A 14,776-nucleotide genomic window follows, 5' to 3' on the forward strand; every position below is an offset into this window, starting at 1 on the left:
TGTATTGATTGATTGAGCATAGAGTAAAAAATCATCAACCCAGTGTGGTTTTCCAAAAGGAGTTTTTTCTCTCTAGGTTTGGTCTTCTCTTCCCTGTATTTTACTGTCAAGAAACTAAGGGAAATTACTCTTAAAAAGTCCCACCAGCTAGGTTGAGTCAGAATCATGTCTTTTTCTGCTGAAATCTATTCCTTGTGTTAGAGAATATAATTCTAAAATTAACATTAAGCTAATTTAAAGCAACAGAGTAGCTTGGAATGAACATGCCTGCGTTCTCGTATTATATTTCAGATTGTTCCCAGATGTGAGGTTATGGCTTAGGAGGCGGTGGTAGAGGAGACAACCAGAGCCCCCTTTTCTAGCAGCCCTTTGTATGGTGGCCTAGTTTAGCCATATTTAAATGCACATTTACCCTCGTCCTTGTGTGGCTTGCATTATTTAAGGGGGTGGAAGAATGCTTCTTCCTCAGGCATGGGGTTTCAGCTGGACTAATGCATTGTCACATCCAGACCTCATGGTGTTAGTCACGCTGCAGAGTGTGACCAGAACTTGTGGAGGAGCTAGCCAGGGTGCTGATGACCACTGCCATGGTGGCTAAACTGGGGCACAGCGTCACCTGCACCCTGTCTCCTGCCCTGTCTTCAACTGACAGGGCCAGGGTATGAAAGTGGAGTGACCCAGGTGCCACCAGCCTCTGGAGCTGTCCCTTGGTGTATTTGGGGCACCTCTGAGTGCAGGGCTCTGGTCAAAGGAGTGATGGAAGTCCCCCAGATCATCTCTCATCTTTATAGGACAGCCCCTTCTAGCCTTCATAGGAGTAACAGTCCGTGGCATTTGCAGGCCACTGTATGATTCAAAAAGACTTTGGCATCTCATTAACTAATTCGATTTTCTCTGAATTTCAAAGTAGAGAGAGAAGGTGGTTTTTGCCATATTTTACACATGGGAGATTGAGTCAAAGAGAAGTTTGGTAACTTGGTGAGTCAGTAGTGAACCCAAAACTTGAATGTGTCCACATCTTGTGTCTTTAAGGTTAGTGCATTTCCACAGATGTTGTGGGTGTGTGACACCTTGAAATATTACTGTTGGGATTCTTTAAAAAAAATAAGCGTTTCCTACACATCATGAGAGAGACATTTTTCATTCTGAGTGTTTAAAGGCATACAAATTGGGGGACTTCCCTGGTGGCGCAGTGGTTAAGAATCTGCCTGCCAATGCAGGGGACACGGGTTTGTGCCCTGGTCTGGGAAGATTCCACATGCCGCGGAGCAACTAAGCCCGTGCGCCACAACTACTGAGCCTGCGCTCTAGAGCCCGCAACCCACAGCTACTGAAGCCCGTGCTCCTAGAGCCCGTGCTCCGCAACATGAGAAGCCACTGCAATGAGAAACCCGCGAGCCACGATGAAGAGTAGCCCCCACTCGCCACAACTAGAGAAAGCCCGTGTGTAGCAACGAAGACCCAATGCAACCAAAAATAAAAAATAAATTAATTTTTTTAAAAATGCATACAAATTGGGGACATAGGGTGTATGTGGGAAACTATTCCAGATACAGAGAGAGATGGGGACCTCCCTGCCGTTCTCATCACTCCCCTGTCATCTGAATGCACCTTATGCAGCAGCACAGATGTGGTCCTTGGAGAACAGTGTTTCCTATATGAGCCTCACCCAGTAGTAAATGAGGTGATTTTAGCCAATATTTGGACAAGGCATTAAATCCCATTAAATTTTCATATTTTTTTTTTCTTGTTACCCAAAAGACAAAGTCTCAGTTTGGTGCTAGCATATCTTTTAATACCTCCCCAGCACTCAGTCATCCCATTTTTAACTAAGAGAACTGGCCTCAGTCTCAGCAAACTTCAGGTAAACTTTAACCATGTTACTTTGTTTTCATTGTATTGAATTTTATGACTGCCTTTTGTTAGTAAAGCCATAATGATTTTTTTTTTTTTTTTTGCGGTACGCGGGCCTCTCACTGCTGTGGCCTCTCCCATTGCAGAGCACAGGCTCCGGACGCGCAGGCTCAACAGCCATGGCTCACGGGCCCAGCCGCTCTGCGGCATGTGGGATCTTCCTGGACCAGGGCAAGAACCCCTGTCCCCTGCTTTGGCAGGCGGACTCTCAACCACTGCGCCACCAGGGAAGCCCAGCCATAATGATTTTTATCTGAAGTAGTAATACATGCCTTCCCACCCCACCTCAGCTGTGCCATGGCTTGTGGGATTTTAGTTCCCCAACCAGGGATTGAACCCAGGCCCTCAGCAGTGAGAGCACGGAGTCCTAACCACTGGACCCCAGGGAATTCCCGTGCCTTCTTAGGTACATTTTTTTTTTTTTTTTTTTTTTTTTGCGGTACGCGGGCCTCTCACTGCTGCGGCCTCTCCCATTGCGGAGCACAGGCTCCGGACGCGCAGGCTCAGTGGCCATGGCTCACGGTCCTAGCCGCTCCACAGCATGTGGGATCCTCCCGGACTGGGGCACGAACCCATGTCCCCTGCATTGGCGGGCGGACTCTCAACCACTGCGCCACCAGGGAAGCCCAGGTACATTTTTTTTTTAAGTAAATAAATTTTATTAAAAGAAAAAAGAAATAGTCCAGATGGTTTTGGAAATGGCAAGACTGGCAGAGGAGCTGCAGGAATGATGGAGGTCTGGAGACCCTGTGGTAGAGGAGGCCTGCGCAGGCCGAAGGAGGCAGGGGGCACTGGCCGCTGATGCCAGGAGTCTCGAAGAGGACCTCTGCTGTGTTGAGGGATGGGCTAGTTTGAGTGATGGGTGGTGGCAAGAATGGGGCTTGCATGGGCAGTGTTCTGGTCTGAGCAGCTGCAAGGGTTGTGGTATTAGTGCTTCTCTTTTTTCCTTTTTCTAGAAACGGACCTGAATTTGAAGCTAGGATACGACAGAACGAGATCAACAACCCCAAGTTCAACTTCCTGAATCCCAATGACCCTTACCATGCCTACTACCGCCACAAGGTCAGCGAGTTCAAGGAGGGGAAAGCCCAGGAGCCCTCGGCTGCCATCCCCAAGGTCATGCAGCAGCAGCAGCAAGCCACCCAGCAGCAGCTGCCCCAGAAGGTTGGAGCCAGCCCCTCCCTTCGCTTCCCCAGGGCTAAGGGAGGCTGGGACAGGGAGGGGAAGATAATGAACTCTGCTGTCCAGACCTCACTGCCACCCAGAGAGAAACTTGAGGTCTTTATCCCCATCTTACAGAGGCAGATGCTGAGACTCACACAGCAAAGTGTTGCTGACAGTTGGCATTTGCTGAATGCTGCCCTTCACGCTCTGTGCTCAGTGCTTTGGGAGCCTTGTCTCATTGGTGCCTCACAGTGGCTACATGAGGAGGCCAGTAAAGTGACCATTTTTCAGATGAGGAATCTGAGGCTTAGGGAAGCACAGTTTACCCAAGGCTGCAGAGTCAGGACCCTAAAGTCCATGCTCTCAGTTCCTACTCTTTTCCTTGACCGTGGCGTGAGGGCAGTGCTGCAGTGTGGCTTGTGGACCCCTTCTTGGGCATCCCTCTACTGTCTCACCTTCCCAGGGCCCCTCTTTCTGGCCTGCCCTAATACCCCCTTAGCACTAGGGACGATTAGGGCTGTCAGTGAGGACAGGAGGGGCCCACACATTTTGCCTCCTGTGTAGACTTGGACTAGTCCTTTCTCTTTGCTTCACTCCTGAGCCATGGTGGCAAAGGTTACCCCTTGTTTTACAGTGGGAAGTAAAGTTGGAATAGGTTCTGAGACCTTGTGTTGCAATTTACTACTCCTAGGGCCTCAGGTGACCTCAGTTTCCTCATCTATAAAAAGAATTCACAGTACTTGTTCTGTCCACCTCGTGGTTCCTGTAGTGGCCAGATGAGGTAACAAACGTGGAAGTCTTCTGGCCAGTGGGGTCTTCTGCACACATGTAGAGCTTACCACATCCTCTCTCTCCCTTGGGCGGGGTTTCATAAGCTATGTTCCTGTTAGATCTTCTGCCACCCAGTTTTGGTGCTCAGTTTCAGGGCAGCAGCAGCGATACAGAGGGACTCGGTTCTCATTCAGAAAGCCATTTAGCGAGTCGAGGCTACAGTTGGCCAAGAAATCGGTGCCCTTGTGAGTTAGGATTCTCTCACACCACGTGCCAATGGCGTGTTCGTGATCAGCAGAAGTATAGAGGTCTGTGCCGTCTGCCGGGGGTGCGTCCCCGCCACCCCTCTGGAGTCCCACCACCCCTGTGCCTCTTGCCTCACATTCCCTTTGCATCTTAGGTTCAAGCCCAAGTGATCCAAGAGACCATCGTGCCCAAAGAGCCCCCTCCCGAGTTCGAGTTCATTGCAGACCCCCCCTCTATCTCAGCCTTCGACCTGGACGTGGTGAAGCTGACGGCTCAGTTTGTGGCCAGGAATGGGCGCCAGTTTCTGACCCAGCTGATGCAGAAAGAGCAGCGCAACTACCAATTTGACTTCCTTCGCCCGCAACACAGCCTTTTCAACTACTTCACGAAGCTGGTGGAACAGTATACCAAGGTGCCTGGGCAGGGCGGGCTCCGGGGTGCTGGGCCCAGGGAAGGAAGGCATCTTACCATCAGCACTCTATCCACTCACTGTCTGCAAGGACCCCACTCCTGTGTGGGGCCCCCAAGCAGATGTTAAATATCCCAGTTCAGTATAAAATCTTGATTTCTATTCAGTTTTCCTAGTAAATGCAACGTAGACCGCTGTTTCTAAAGAGAAAGGAAACGCGTGATTGATAACTCATTAGGTGAGTGCCTGCTGCGTGATAAGGCCAAGTGATGCTAGTTGCTTTTATGTACATTTAAATTAAATTTCAGTTGCCTCAGTAGGGCTTGAGAAGAAGCAAGCTCTTAATAGTTGCCTCCTATTATTACCTAATTTTATCCTCACAAGAATCCATAAGGTAAGTGTTTTCCTTCCTATTTCAGAAAGCTCAGAGAGGTGAAGTACTTACTTGTGGTCTCTCAGCTAGTAAGTAGCTGCAGAGATTTAACCAACATTTGACTCTGAAACCTCTGTTGTTTTCCACCCTAAAAAGTACCTTGAATTAGAAGTATCATTTAAATAGGCATTGGGAATCAATTTAAAATAAATAAGTGTAGCCAGTATTGAGTATTTATATTATGTAGTATCTTCTCATTTAATCCCTAATAACCTATAAGGTAGCCACTGTTATTATATTTATTTTACAGAAGAGGAAACTGAGGTACAGAGAAGTTAACTTGACCAGGGTTGCACAGCTAGGGGGTTGCAGAGCAGAGACTTGAGTGCTGACATTTTTATTCCAGACCCTAAGATCTTAATTATCATGCTGCGTTGTTGCAATCAAGAATACAGACAAGTCAATACTGGTATTTAAAATAATCAGATCGCTAATTTATTAAAAAGTACACTGGTATAGATATGCCTGTGGAACATTTTTCTTGCTACACACATAATGGAGGTTGTCTTTCCTTTTTAGTGGCATGGTTTGCACATCTGTTTTTGATATCTAGAAACAATATGTTAAAGATCTGACTTGAAAGGTTATGTAATGACTTTCTCTAACTTCATTCACGTTAAGTATATAACTAGAAAGAATGACAAAAATGTTTGTGTTTAGGAAGTCCAGAAGCTAGGAGAGTAGCTGAAATAACAATCATTCAAGTCATAAGACCCAAGGGTTATTGTAACTACACAGTGTCAATTTTAAGTGAGCCCTGGGTTAATTTCTCTCAGTGGACTGCTTCCAGAGTTAAAGGTCCGCAGATTCCTTTTTATTCTGTTAACTTTCTTATTCCTTCTCCCTCAGAATTTGGGTATTGACATTCATTACTCTAATCTGAGGGCACCGGTGTGTCTCTAGGCCTGGGAACTCTAGGAGCAGATCAATTCCTGAGGAAGAAGGACAGAGAGGATGGAGAGGGGCTGAGCTGCTTTTCCAGTGAGAGTGGATACGCTTGGGGCAGTTGGAAAGACTGACTGTTTTAAACAAAGCCAGCATTTGTTCTCAGCAAATATGCTTTGAGTGTCAGACACTGTTCTAGGTGCTGGATAGGTAGCAGTGAGCCGAAGACAGGGAAACCCCTGTCTTTGTGGAGACTGGTCTAGTGAAGGGGCAATAAGCAAGTGCAACGTAAGTGTATGTCGGATGGTGATAAATACTATGGAGAAAATGGTAAACAGAAAGCAGGGGATAGAAGTCTAGGGAGGTGGAGCCTGTGGGCTGTAGTCTTCAATAAAGTCATCAGGGGGCCTGTTGGCATGTGCAGAAGGGTAAAGGGCAGATCCGCCCCCTGAGAGCAGTCATCACATGCTGACTGTATGCTCAGCCATCTGGTGGTGGTTTTGCATACTTTCCTGCTACCCTTGGCAACCTTTTAAGTTGATGATGCGAACTTTAAGTGGCAGTGTCACCATTTTGTAGAAGAAAACCAAGTTACAGAGGTTGAGTAACTTGCCCAAAGTTTCACAGGCAAGTGGAGCTGAGATTGGATCCCAGCATCCCATGCTTTCCTTTCTCCTGTGCCTTTCCACAGGCCCAGGAAGGCCACTTCTTTGTCCCGTGTTGTGCTGCACTGATAGTTGCTTTAAATCTTATGTGTTTCAGATCTTGATTCCACCCAAAGGCTTATTTACCAAACTCAAGAAAGAGGCAGAGAACCCCCGGGAAGTTTTGGACCAGGTAAACTAAATTTCTTATAACCAGTTACTGACGGCACTAACGTTACATTGTGTAGGTTCTGTTGTGTGTTTGGAAGTAGTCTCCGAACCAGTACCTTGTTATGGTCCAGGCACAGTCGTGGTGGGAGGAAAGGCCTTGAGTCTACAAAGACCAAGAAACCTGGATTCTCTGCTCTCCAACTTTCTGCTCTACTGTCTACTTCAGTCTCTTCTTTTTTTCTGTTGCTAGAAGCCAGCTTTTGAACGAGTTCTCTGGTGACAACTGCCTTTTGAAGTCCCAGGTTTTCAGAGTCGAAGAGAGAGGGCATATTGGTGCTGGCTGTTCTGGGTGACTTCTGTTTTGCAGGCTTTCAGACTGCTGCTGCTTTTGTGGGCACTTGGTTGTCATGCAAACTTCTGGGAGGGAGTTTGCTAGCCACTCGCCAACTCAAGCAGAAAACTTTGAGGTTATAACAAACAGCTACCCAGACAGAAGGTCTCTGTGGGCCCCAGACAGAAGGTCTCTGTGGTATTTCATATTTTCATCCTGTCCAAACTCTGGGCCTGGCTGAAACCAGATACAAATACCATAGTCTGCCCCAGGAAGTTCCCCTTTATGGGCAGATCAGCTTCCTGTACTGAAGGAGACGTTGGCTTTGGTGAAGGCCTTGGAGATGATAGCCTCCTCAGGAGCAGACCCTGATTCAGCTCAGCACCACGCTGTTTCCCATCCCTTCAGGTATGTTACCGAGTGGAGTGGGCCAAGTTTCAGGAGCGTGAGAGGAAGAAGGAAGAGGAGGAGAAGGAAAAGGAACGGGTGGCCTATGCTCAGATTGACTGGCATGATTTTGTGGTGGTGGAAACAGTGGACTTCCAACCCAATGAGCAAGGTAGGTCTATGAGGAAGGTAGGTCTGTGACTCCAGTTAGGGGAGCCAGGAGCTTGGAGCCATCCTGGGAGATCTCTTCCAGCTGTCCCCAGGGAGCAGCAGAATCCCTCAGAGGGTTCTATGGGTATCTGTTTCTTTTCTGCTTCTGGAAGACTTCACTTCTACCCCATTGCCCCAGTTAAACCCAATTGAACAAATATTATCGTGCCTGACAATAATGGCCCAACGGGTGGGCCTCTGGAGATAGGAGAGAAATCAGACAGTCCCAGCCCTCAGAGAGCTAACAGTGTAGAGAGAGCAGATAGATGGGCCTTTGATAAGGAGCGTCTGTGTGAACCCTGCCTTTGACTCTGGCTCACCCTTTGCCAGGGAACTTCCCTCCCCCCACCACCCCAGAGGAGCTGGGGGCCCGAATCCTCATTCAGGAGCGCTACGAGAAGTTTGGGGAGAGTGAGGAGGTTGAGATGGAGGTCGAGTCTGATGAGGAGGACGAGAAACAGGAGAAGGCGGAGGAGCCTCCGTCCCAGCTGGACCAGGACACCCAAGTGCAAGACATGGATGAGGTATGCTCCTGGAGCCCAGGGAGATGGGGGTGCTCTCCTCCAGAGAAGTCCAGCTCCCTTGTGAATCTTGAAAGGGAGTGTGGGTTCCTGAAGAAGGAGTCCTGGCTGAGTAGCTGCCCAAGCCCAGGCAGCACAGAGCCTCTTTCCAGCTCAGGCAACAAAGATTCATTCATAGGCAAGGATCTGAAAGCTGTGCTGGCCGTGTTCTGTGACCTTCCTCCTTTGCCCAGGGGCCTTGCTCACTGCCGACCCCAGGCTGGCTCTCAGTTAGGGAAACCTCTATACCATGTACTTTGACGCTTTTGCGCTGAGGCCCAAATGATCAGCAGTTTCCAGAGCTTTTCTTTTTTTCTGGGTTGGGGCGCACACCATGTGGCTCGTGGGATCCTAGTTCCCTGACCAGGGATTGAACCCATGCCCCCTGCAGTGGAAGCACGGAGTCCTAACCACTGGACCGCCAGGGAAGTCCTCCAGAGCTTTGCTTAAGTGGCTTTTGGCCTTGTCTACCCCCATCGAGGCAGGCCCTCCAAACAGGCATAGAGTCTGCAGAGCCAAACTGCTTTCCTCCTCTCGGAAAGAATTTGTGTGCAGCCTGAGAATAAAGATGCACGTGTCTGGGAATTGACTTTTTCTCTCCCTCCCAGCATTGCTTCTTGAGCAGCTACCATTGAACGCTGACTTGTTCCCCGCACCCCTCTCCAGCACGTTAAGTGCCCTTGGCCTCCTGTGACTGCCTGGTGCCAGCTGCTGGAAATGCCTGGGCAGAGTGTTAGCACCACAGCCCCCAGCACTCCCATTCATGCTGTGAGGAAGCAGCTTGGCCAGCTGCCGGCTGGCCTCGGCTGCCCTGGGAGGCTTAGCACATGGATGCTGACTGGCAGGGGCCTAGGCTCTTTGCCACCCTGAGAGCCACCAGGGCTCAGCTGCAGGGAGGTGTCTTCTCAGCCCCTCTCTGAGTCCTGCCACTACTTTGCTTTTCAGGGTTCAGATGATGAAGAAGAAGGGCAGAAAGTGCCCCCACCTCCAGAGACACCCATGCCACCGCCTCTGCCCCCAACTCCAGACCAGGTCATTGTCCGGAAGGACTATGACCCAAAAGGTTGGTTCTGCTCTTCTGCCCTCATGTTCCTCAGACATGTCCATTTTTAGGAGGGCTCGAGGTGGCTTGTCATAAAGGCATTGATAGCTTCTCTGTCATAGGCCTCACAATGGGGAATGGGACTTCGTCATCTCTGGTGCTCTGGTGCAATGCATAGTGCCAGGTGCAGCGTGGCACTGAATGGATATTGCACGAATGAAATAGCACCCTTTTAACCTGGGCTGCCACCCAGTATTCTCACTCAAGGATCTCTTTTGCTTTTTAGCTTCCAAGCCCCTGCCTCCAGCCCCTGCTCCAGATGAATATCTCGTGTCCCCCATAACTGGGGAGAAGATCCCTGCCAGCAAAATGCAGGAACACATGCGCATTGGGCTTCTTGACCCCCGTTGGCTGGAGCAGCGAGATCGCTCCCTTCGTGAGAAGCAGAGTGATGATGAGGTGTACGCACCAGGTGAGGTTGGGGGGCATCCCCCACTCTGTCCACACCCCTTCTTTGACTCAGCCCCATCTCACTTTGGCCCATGGGGAATCTCTGATCAACTTTATGCTTTAATCAAACATAGAAGGTAACAACTGAGGTCAATAAAAGCTTTTGAGGATAGATGTAGCTTATGACACTACAAAATAACTTCCTGTTTTCTAGAAGAACTCTTCATAGGGATTCTTCCAAAGGCAGGCACCTGATGTGGATAGCATGTGTCCATTGACATCCTAGTGCAAGATCTCACTACAGCTGGGAGAGGTGCTCACTCTCAGGGCTGTCTTAGAATGAAGGCTCTGATGGCTGGAGTACACTGAGCACCTTGAAATGAGACACGGTGCCTTGACTGTGTGTGAGAAGCAGCATGATACGGAGGGAGGAAACTGTCCCGGAGGCAGGAGACCAGGCTTTTATTCCTGACTCTGCTACTTGCCATGCCACTCACGTGACCCTGTCTTCTCAGTTGCCTTTTGTAAGTCAAGGAGTTGGACAAGCCCTGGTTTACAGGCTTAGTGCTCATTGGGCAGCCTTCCCTAGGCTCAGAGGACAGGCGTGCTGCATTGGGACCCACAGATAGCCTTGTCCCATGAGAACAGCCTTCACCCTGCACCAGTAGAGCTGCTGTGTTGTCAGAAGGGCATCTGGTTTAGTTTCCCTTTCTGTCCCCTGCCTCCGTTCTGTGACTATATCCAGGTCTGGATATTGAGAGCAGCTTGAAACAGCTGGCTGAGCGGCGTACCGACATCTTTGGTGTAGAGGAAACGGCCATTGGTAAGAAGATTGGCGAGGAGGAGATCCAGAAGCCAGAGGAAAAGGTGCAGCTCGGATGACTCTTAGTGCCTTCCCCGCCGTCAGACTCACACTTGGGCTCAGTTCCAGGAGCCCTGACAAGCTGTGGCTTTGCTTTCCCATGCAGGTGACCTGGGATGGCCATTCCGGCAGCATGGCCCGGACCCAGCAGGCTGCCCAGGCCAATATCACCCTCCAGGAGCAGATCGAGGCCATCCACAAGGCTAAGGGCTTGGTGCCAGAAGATGATACCAAAGAGAAGATTGGCCCCAGCAAGCCCAATGAAATCCCCCAGCAGCCACCACCTCCGTCTTCAGCCACCAACATCCCCAGCTCAGCCCCACCCATTACCTCGGTGCCCCGGCCACCTGCGGTTAGCCAGCAGCCACCCTGTGACTGGTCTTTCAGAGCTGGGTTCTTGGGGTTAGACATTGCAGGCTGAGAAGGGCAGCTATCTCACAGTGGGCCCAAGCGCTGAGTGGGTCAAGTCGAGAGAAAAAGAACCCTTTAGTTAGGAGTGGGAACCTCCAGCCTGATCTTCTATCTGTGTGGGAGGCTTGGAACAGGGAGGGAGGCGAGTGGCAAATGTGAGAAGTAGGCTTGGGTCAGGGATGGGCTGGAGGGCTTAATGGGTCTTGGAGGACTGCTGGCCTGACTCCAGGGGGCTAAATGGAGGTCAGTGTCTTCAGTGGCTCTCTCAGTGTTTGCCAAGAGCAGCTGGTTGAGTCCCAAGTGGAAAGAGGGTTGCCCTGGGCCTCTCTCAGCATAGTTCCTGTCAGGGCCCAGTGTGAGGCTGCACTCACAGCCCCAGGGGGCTGAGTCGAAGCTATCCAGCCCCATCCTCAAAGCTGCAGGTGGGGAGTTGCCAGCTGTGTGTGCCCTTAGAGTGCAGCCTTGGCATCCTGTGACCTGTGGGTCTTCACCCCCACAGATGCCACCTCCCGTCCGTACCACAGTTGTGTCTGCAGTACCCGTCATGCCCCGGCCCCCGATGGCATCAGTGGTCCGACTGCCTCCCGGTTCAGTGATCGCCCCCATGCCACCGATCATCCATGCGCCCAGGATCAACGTGGTGCCCATGCCTCCCTCGGCCCCTCCTATCATGGCACCCCGCCCACCACCCATGATTGTGCCGACAGGTCAGTGGGTCAGGACTACAGGCCAAGCCCTGAGCAGAGCAGTGGCTGATGGTATTGCCAGCTGTTCCAGCTGGTGGTCTAGCCCAAAGGAGAGCCCTGAGTTCACCATGTGAGAGATCCCTGAGCTGGGAGCCAGGAACTTACGGCTCCTGGGGGAGATAGGCTGATATGGCAGAGCTGGGGTCTGTGCACCCAGAGGGGTCAGCCTGGACAGGCACAGAGGCCTGATGATGCTTGCTGTTGGCTGCCACCTGTTCCATCCATCGGTCCTGCCCTTCCTTCAGTTTCCTGCTACCCAATCTGGGCAGTCTCCCAGGTCCCCCTGCCAGGTAACTTACTGGCTGCCAGATTCAGTAAGGAGTGGTCCTTCACACCTCTGACTGGGAGAAATGGGAAACCTTTGCAATCCCCTTTTCACTCTCACCAGCCCTGAGTCCTGGGCCCTTCCTCCCACTCACGTGGCTGCTTATTCCTGTTCTTGCAGCTTTCGTGCCAGCACCACCTGTGGCACCCGTCCCAGCTCCAGCCCCTATGCCGCCTGTCCACCCACCACCTCCCATGGAAGATGAGCCTGCCTCCAAGAAACTGAAGACTGAGGACAGCCTCATGCCAGAAGAGGAGTTTCTACGCAGAAACAAGGTATGCATCTCAGAGTGCTGCCCACAGCCTGGAGTGTCTAGATGGGGCGAGGGGGTTGTCCAGTCCTGCTCCAGTCACACGCTCCCTGGCCCACCCTATTCTTCCATGGTTTTGGCTTCTGGGACCTGGGCCAGCCATTGGAGGCCCGTGAAACTTCTGAGCACACACTAGATGGGGGGGTCAGCAGCCAGAACAGACAGCTGTCAGTAGTCCCCCTGGTGTGAGCTGTCGCAGAGGCCAGCAGGGAGACCCAGCTGCACAGGCAGTAGGACTCAGGTGTGAAAGGGGTTCTGGACACTGGAGGGAATCCTGGGTGCGATTCTTAATTTCTTTGTGGCCTTTGCCTCCAGGTCCAGCCCTTAGAAGGTGGTGTGTTGTGGGGATCCTGTGGGGGTACTAGAAATAAGAGCTGGGAATCTTGGCACTGCTGGTGCCTGGGGAAGCTCCAGTGAGGAGGCAGAAACGTTCTGCCCCGCCCAGTGCATTTGACCAAAGCTTTTTTCTTTTTTCCTTTTTGATGGTAGTTTCCATTTCTTGAGTACCTACTCAAGTGTTGGGGCAGAGCCACACATTTTACAGGTACTTGGTCTGTTGAATGCTCACAACATCACCATCCAGCAGTTGTGATCAACTGCTTTACAGACATGGCGTTGAGGCTCAGAGAGACCTAGTTAGCAGGGAAGCTGAGTTGGGAACCCAGGTCTTCTGACCTCGCAATTCATATTCTTTTCTCCTGTGGTACTTCTTGAGGCTTGCAGAGCACTTTCATGTCTCTTCTTCAGCTCCAGCCTTACCAGTAGGCAGGGATTTTTCTAAAGAAGGGAAACCAATTCTTGAAAAGGGGGAGTGATTTGTTCTGTGTCACAAGTGGTGTCAGTAGTGAAACAGGCCAGAGTCCAGGAGCCCTGATGGACAGGTGACATTGTCTCGACTGGCCCAGGAATAGGAGAGCGTAGTTGCTGATTGACTCAGGCCTCCCCAGGCATAATGGCCACCTCCTGTTTTGCAGGGTCCAGTGTCCATCAAAGTCCAGGTGCCCAACATGCAGGATAAGACGGAATGGAAGCTGAACGGACAGGTGCTGGTCTTCACCCTCCCACTCACAGACCAGGTATGAGTTGCTCTCCCTAAGTGGTATCAGGTACAGGGGAACCAAAGAGTCAGGGGGAAGCTTCCTGCAGCTGACCTTAGCAAGAGGTGACTGACCTCTCCTCGGTCCCGTAGGTCTCTGTCATCAAGGTGAAGATTCACGAAGCCACGGGCATGCCGGCAGGGAAACAGAAGCTGCAGTATGAGGTGAGTTGGGTGTCTGTAGTCCTTGCCCCCTCTGTTGTCCGAGAAGCTAATAAATCCCTTGTGGAATCAGAGGAGTGGGGAGACACCTGGGTGTGGTCATTTGAGTCCATCCTGGAAGTGATGATGCTGGTGGGGGGTGCTGGGACAGGTTAGTCTGACAGGGTGAGGCTCTGGCGGGGTCACAGCACAGTCTTGTATGGGGTTTGAATGCCTCATTGACATCTGGGAACCAGACTTTAGAGTGCTCTGGTAGGTTTCTGTCCCAGTGGTAGAGCCATCCCAGTCAGTGTGGTCTCAGGTAGCCTGGCTTTGTGCTTGGACACAAAGGTGATAGTCCAGCTCACCTTGGTGCCTGCCAGGTCACAGAGGACTGCTGTGTTCTCCCTTTTTGGACTTAGACAAATCCCCATTCTGGGCCTCAGTTTCCTCCTCTGTAAAGTGAGGCTGTTGAACTAGTTGATCTCTAAAGGTCTTATGATTTGAGAGTCAAAATTCCATGGGGTTGGTCAGGGCCAGATTTTTGGGGTCTTGACAGCATGGCTTGGTCGGAAGGAAGGAAAAGCAAAGCATTCTGGGAGGAAGCAGAGACCTTCGTTCCTGCCCTGTGCCACTCCCTTTCCCACCCCACCTTCCTTCAAGCCCTTGTATTTGCTAAGTTCAGAGTGTTGGGACTTGTGAGGCTGCTCTCTGAGTTCAAGGCCAGATTGCCCTGGGCTGAGGCACTACATCTGTTTTCTAGGGCATTTTCATCAAGGATTCCAACTCGCTGGCTTACTATAACATGGCTAACGGTGCCATCATCCACCTGGCGCTCAAGGAGAGAGGCGGGAGGAAGAAGTAGAAGAGAGAAACCTGCTCTCAGGTCCCAACTACTGCCGTTTTGCCTCTCCTGTTCCCTACCCCTGTCCCAGACCCAGGAGACCCTGCCTTGCACATTTGTTTCCCTCTTACTAAGTTTGGAAATCCAAATTGTCCTGCAGAGTTTCCCTCCCCACATTGATCAGAGAGGGCTTTCTCAGGCATTCTCCTCCCCAGTGGCCCCTGGAATCCCTTTGTGTTTGGGTCTTGATTTGAGGGGTCATTTCTTCAGGTAGCCCATTAGGGAAAGTGAAACCAGGGATGTCCTATAGGATGTTATCATAATGCCAAGTGACACTTGGCTGATAGAATATGGTTGTTATCATTAATCATTTTGTATCTTGCCATGGGCTAATAAACCTCTCCGACCCTTCTCGTGAAGTTAA

At 50.9% G+C, this 14,776-nt stretch overlaps 1 protein-coding gene across 1 annotated transcript in view; it reads left to right on the plus strand.

Moving 5' to 3' along the window:
• The window catches only part of SF3A1 (splicing factor 3a subunit 1), a 20,005-nt gene extending 5,234 nt beyond the window's left edge, over window positions 1-14,771 (plus strand). The window contains exons 3-16 of the mRNA XM_027124320.1: window positions 2,871-3,078; window positions 4,250-4,507; window positions 6,585-6,659; window positions 7,377-7,527; window positions 7,896-8,089; window positions 9,071-9,188; window positions 9,454-9,639; window positions 10,363-10,484; window positions 10,586-10,831; window positions 11,390-11,597; window positions 12,082-12,236; window positions 13,246-13,347; window positions 13,461-13,532; window positions 14,272-14,771. Coding sequence (XP_026980121.1) covers window positions 2,871-3,078; window positions 4,250-4,507; window positions 6,585-6,659; window positions 7,377-7,527; window positions 7,896-8,089; window positions 9,071-9,188; window positions 9,454-9,639; window positions 10,363-10,484; window positions 10,586-10,831; window positions 11,390-11,597; window positions 12,082-12,236; window positions 13,246-13,347; window positions 13,461-13,532; window positions 14,272-14,373 — 2,197 coding nt within the window. The 3' untranslated portion in view covers window positions 14,374-14,771. The remainder of the gene's footprint in view (window positions 1-2,870; window positions 3,079-4,249; window positions 4,508-6,584; window positions 6,660-7,376; window positions 7,528-7,895; window positions 8,090-9,070; window positions 9,189-9,453; window positions 9,640-10,362; window positions 10,485-10,585; window positions 10,832-11,389; window positions 11,598-12,081; window positions 12,237-13,245; window positions 13,348-13,460; window positions 13,533-14,271) is intronic.
• The last annotated feature ends 5 nt before the right edge of the window (window positions 14,772-14,776 follow it).

The sequence above is a fragment of the Aethalodelphis obliquidens genome, unplaced genomic scaffold (genome assembly GCF_003676395.1).
Source record: "Aethalodelphis obliquidens isolate GAN/ISIS:26980383/991018 unplaced genomic scaffold, ASM367639v1 scaffold28, whole genome shotgun sequence".
NCBI classification, from domain to species: Eukaryota; Metazoa; Chordata; class Mammalia; order Artiodactyla; family Delphinidae; genus Aethalodelphis; species Aethalodelphis obliquidens.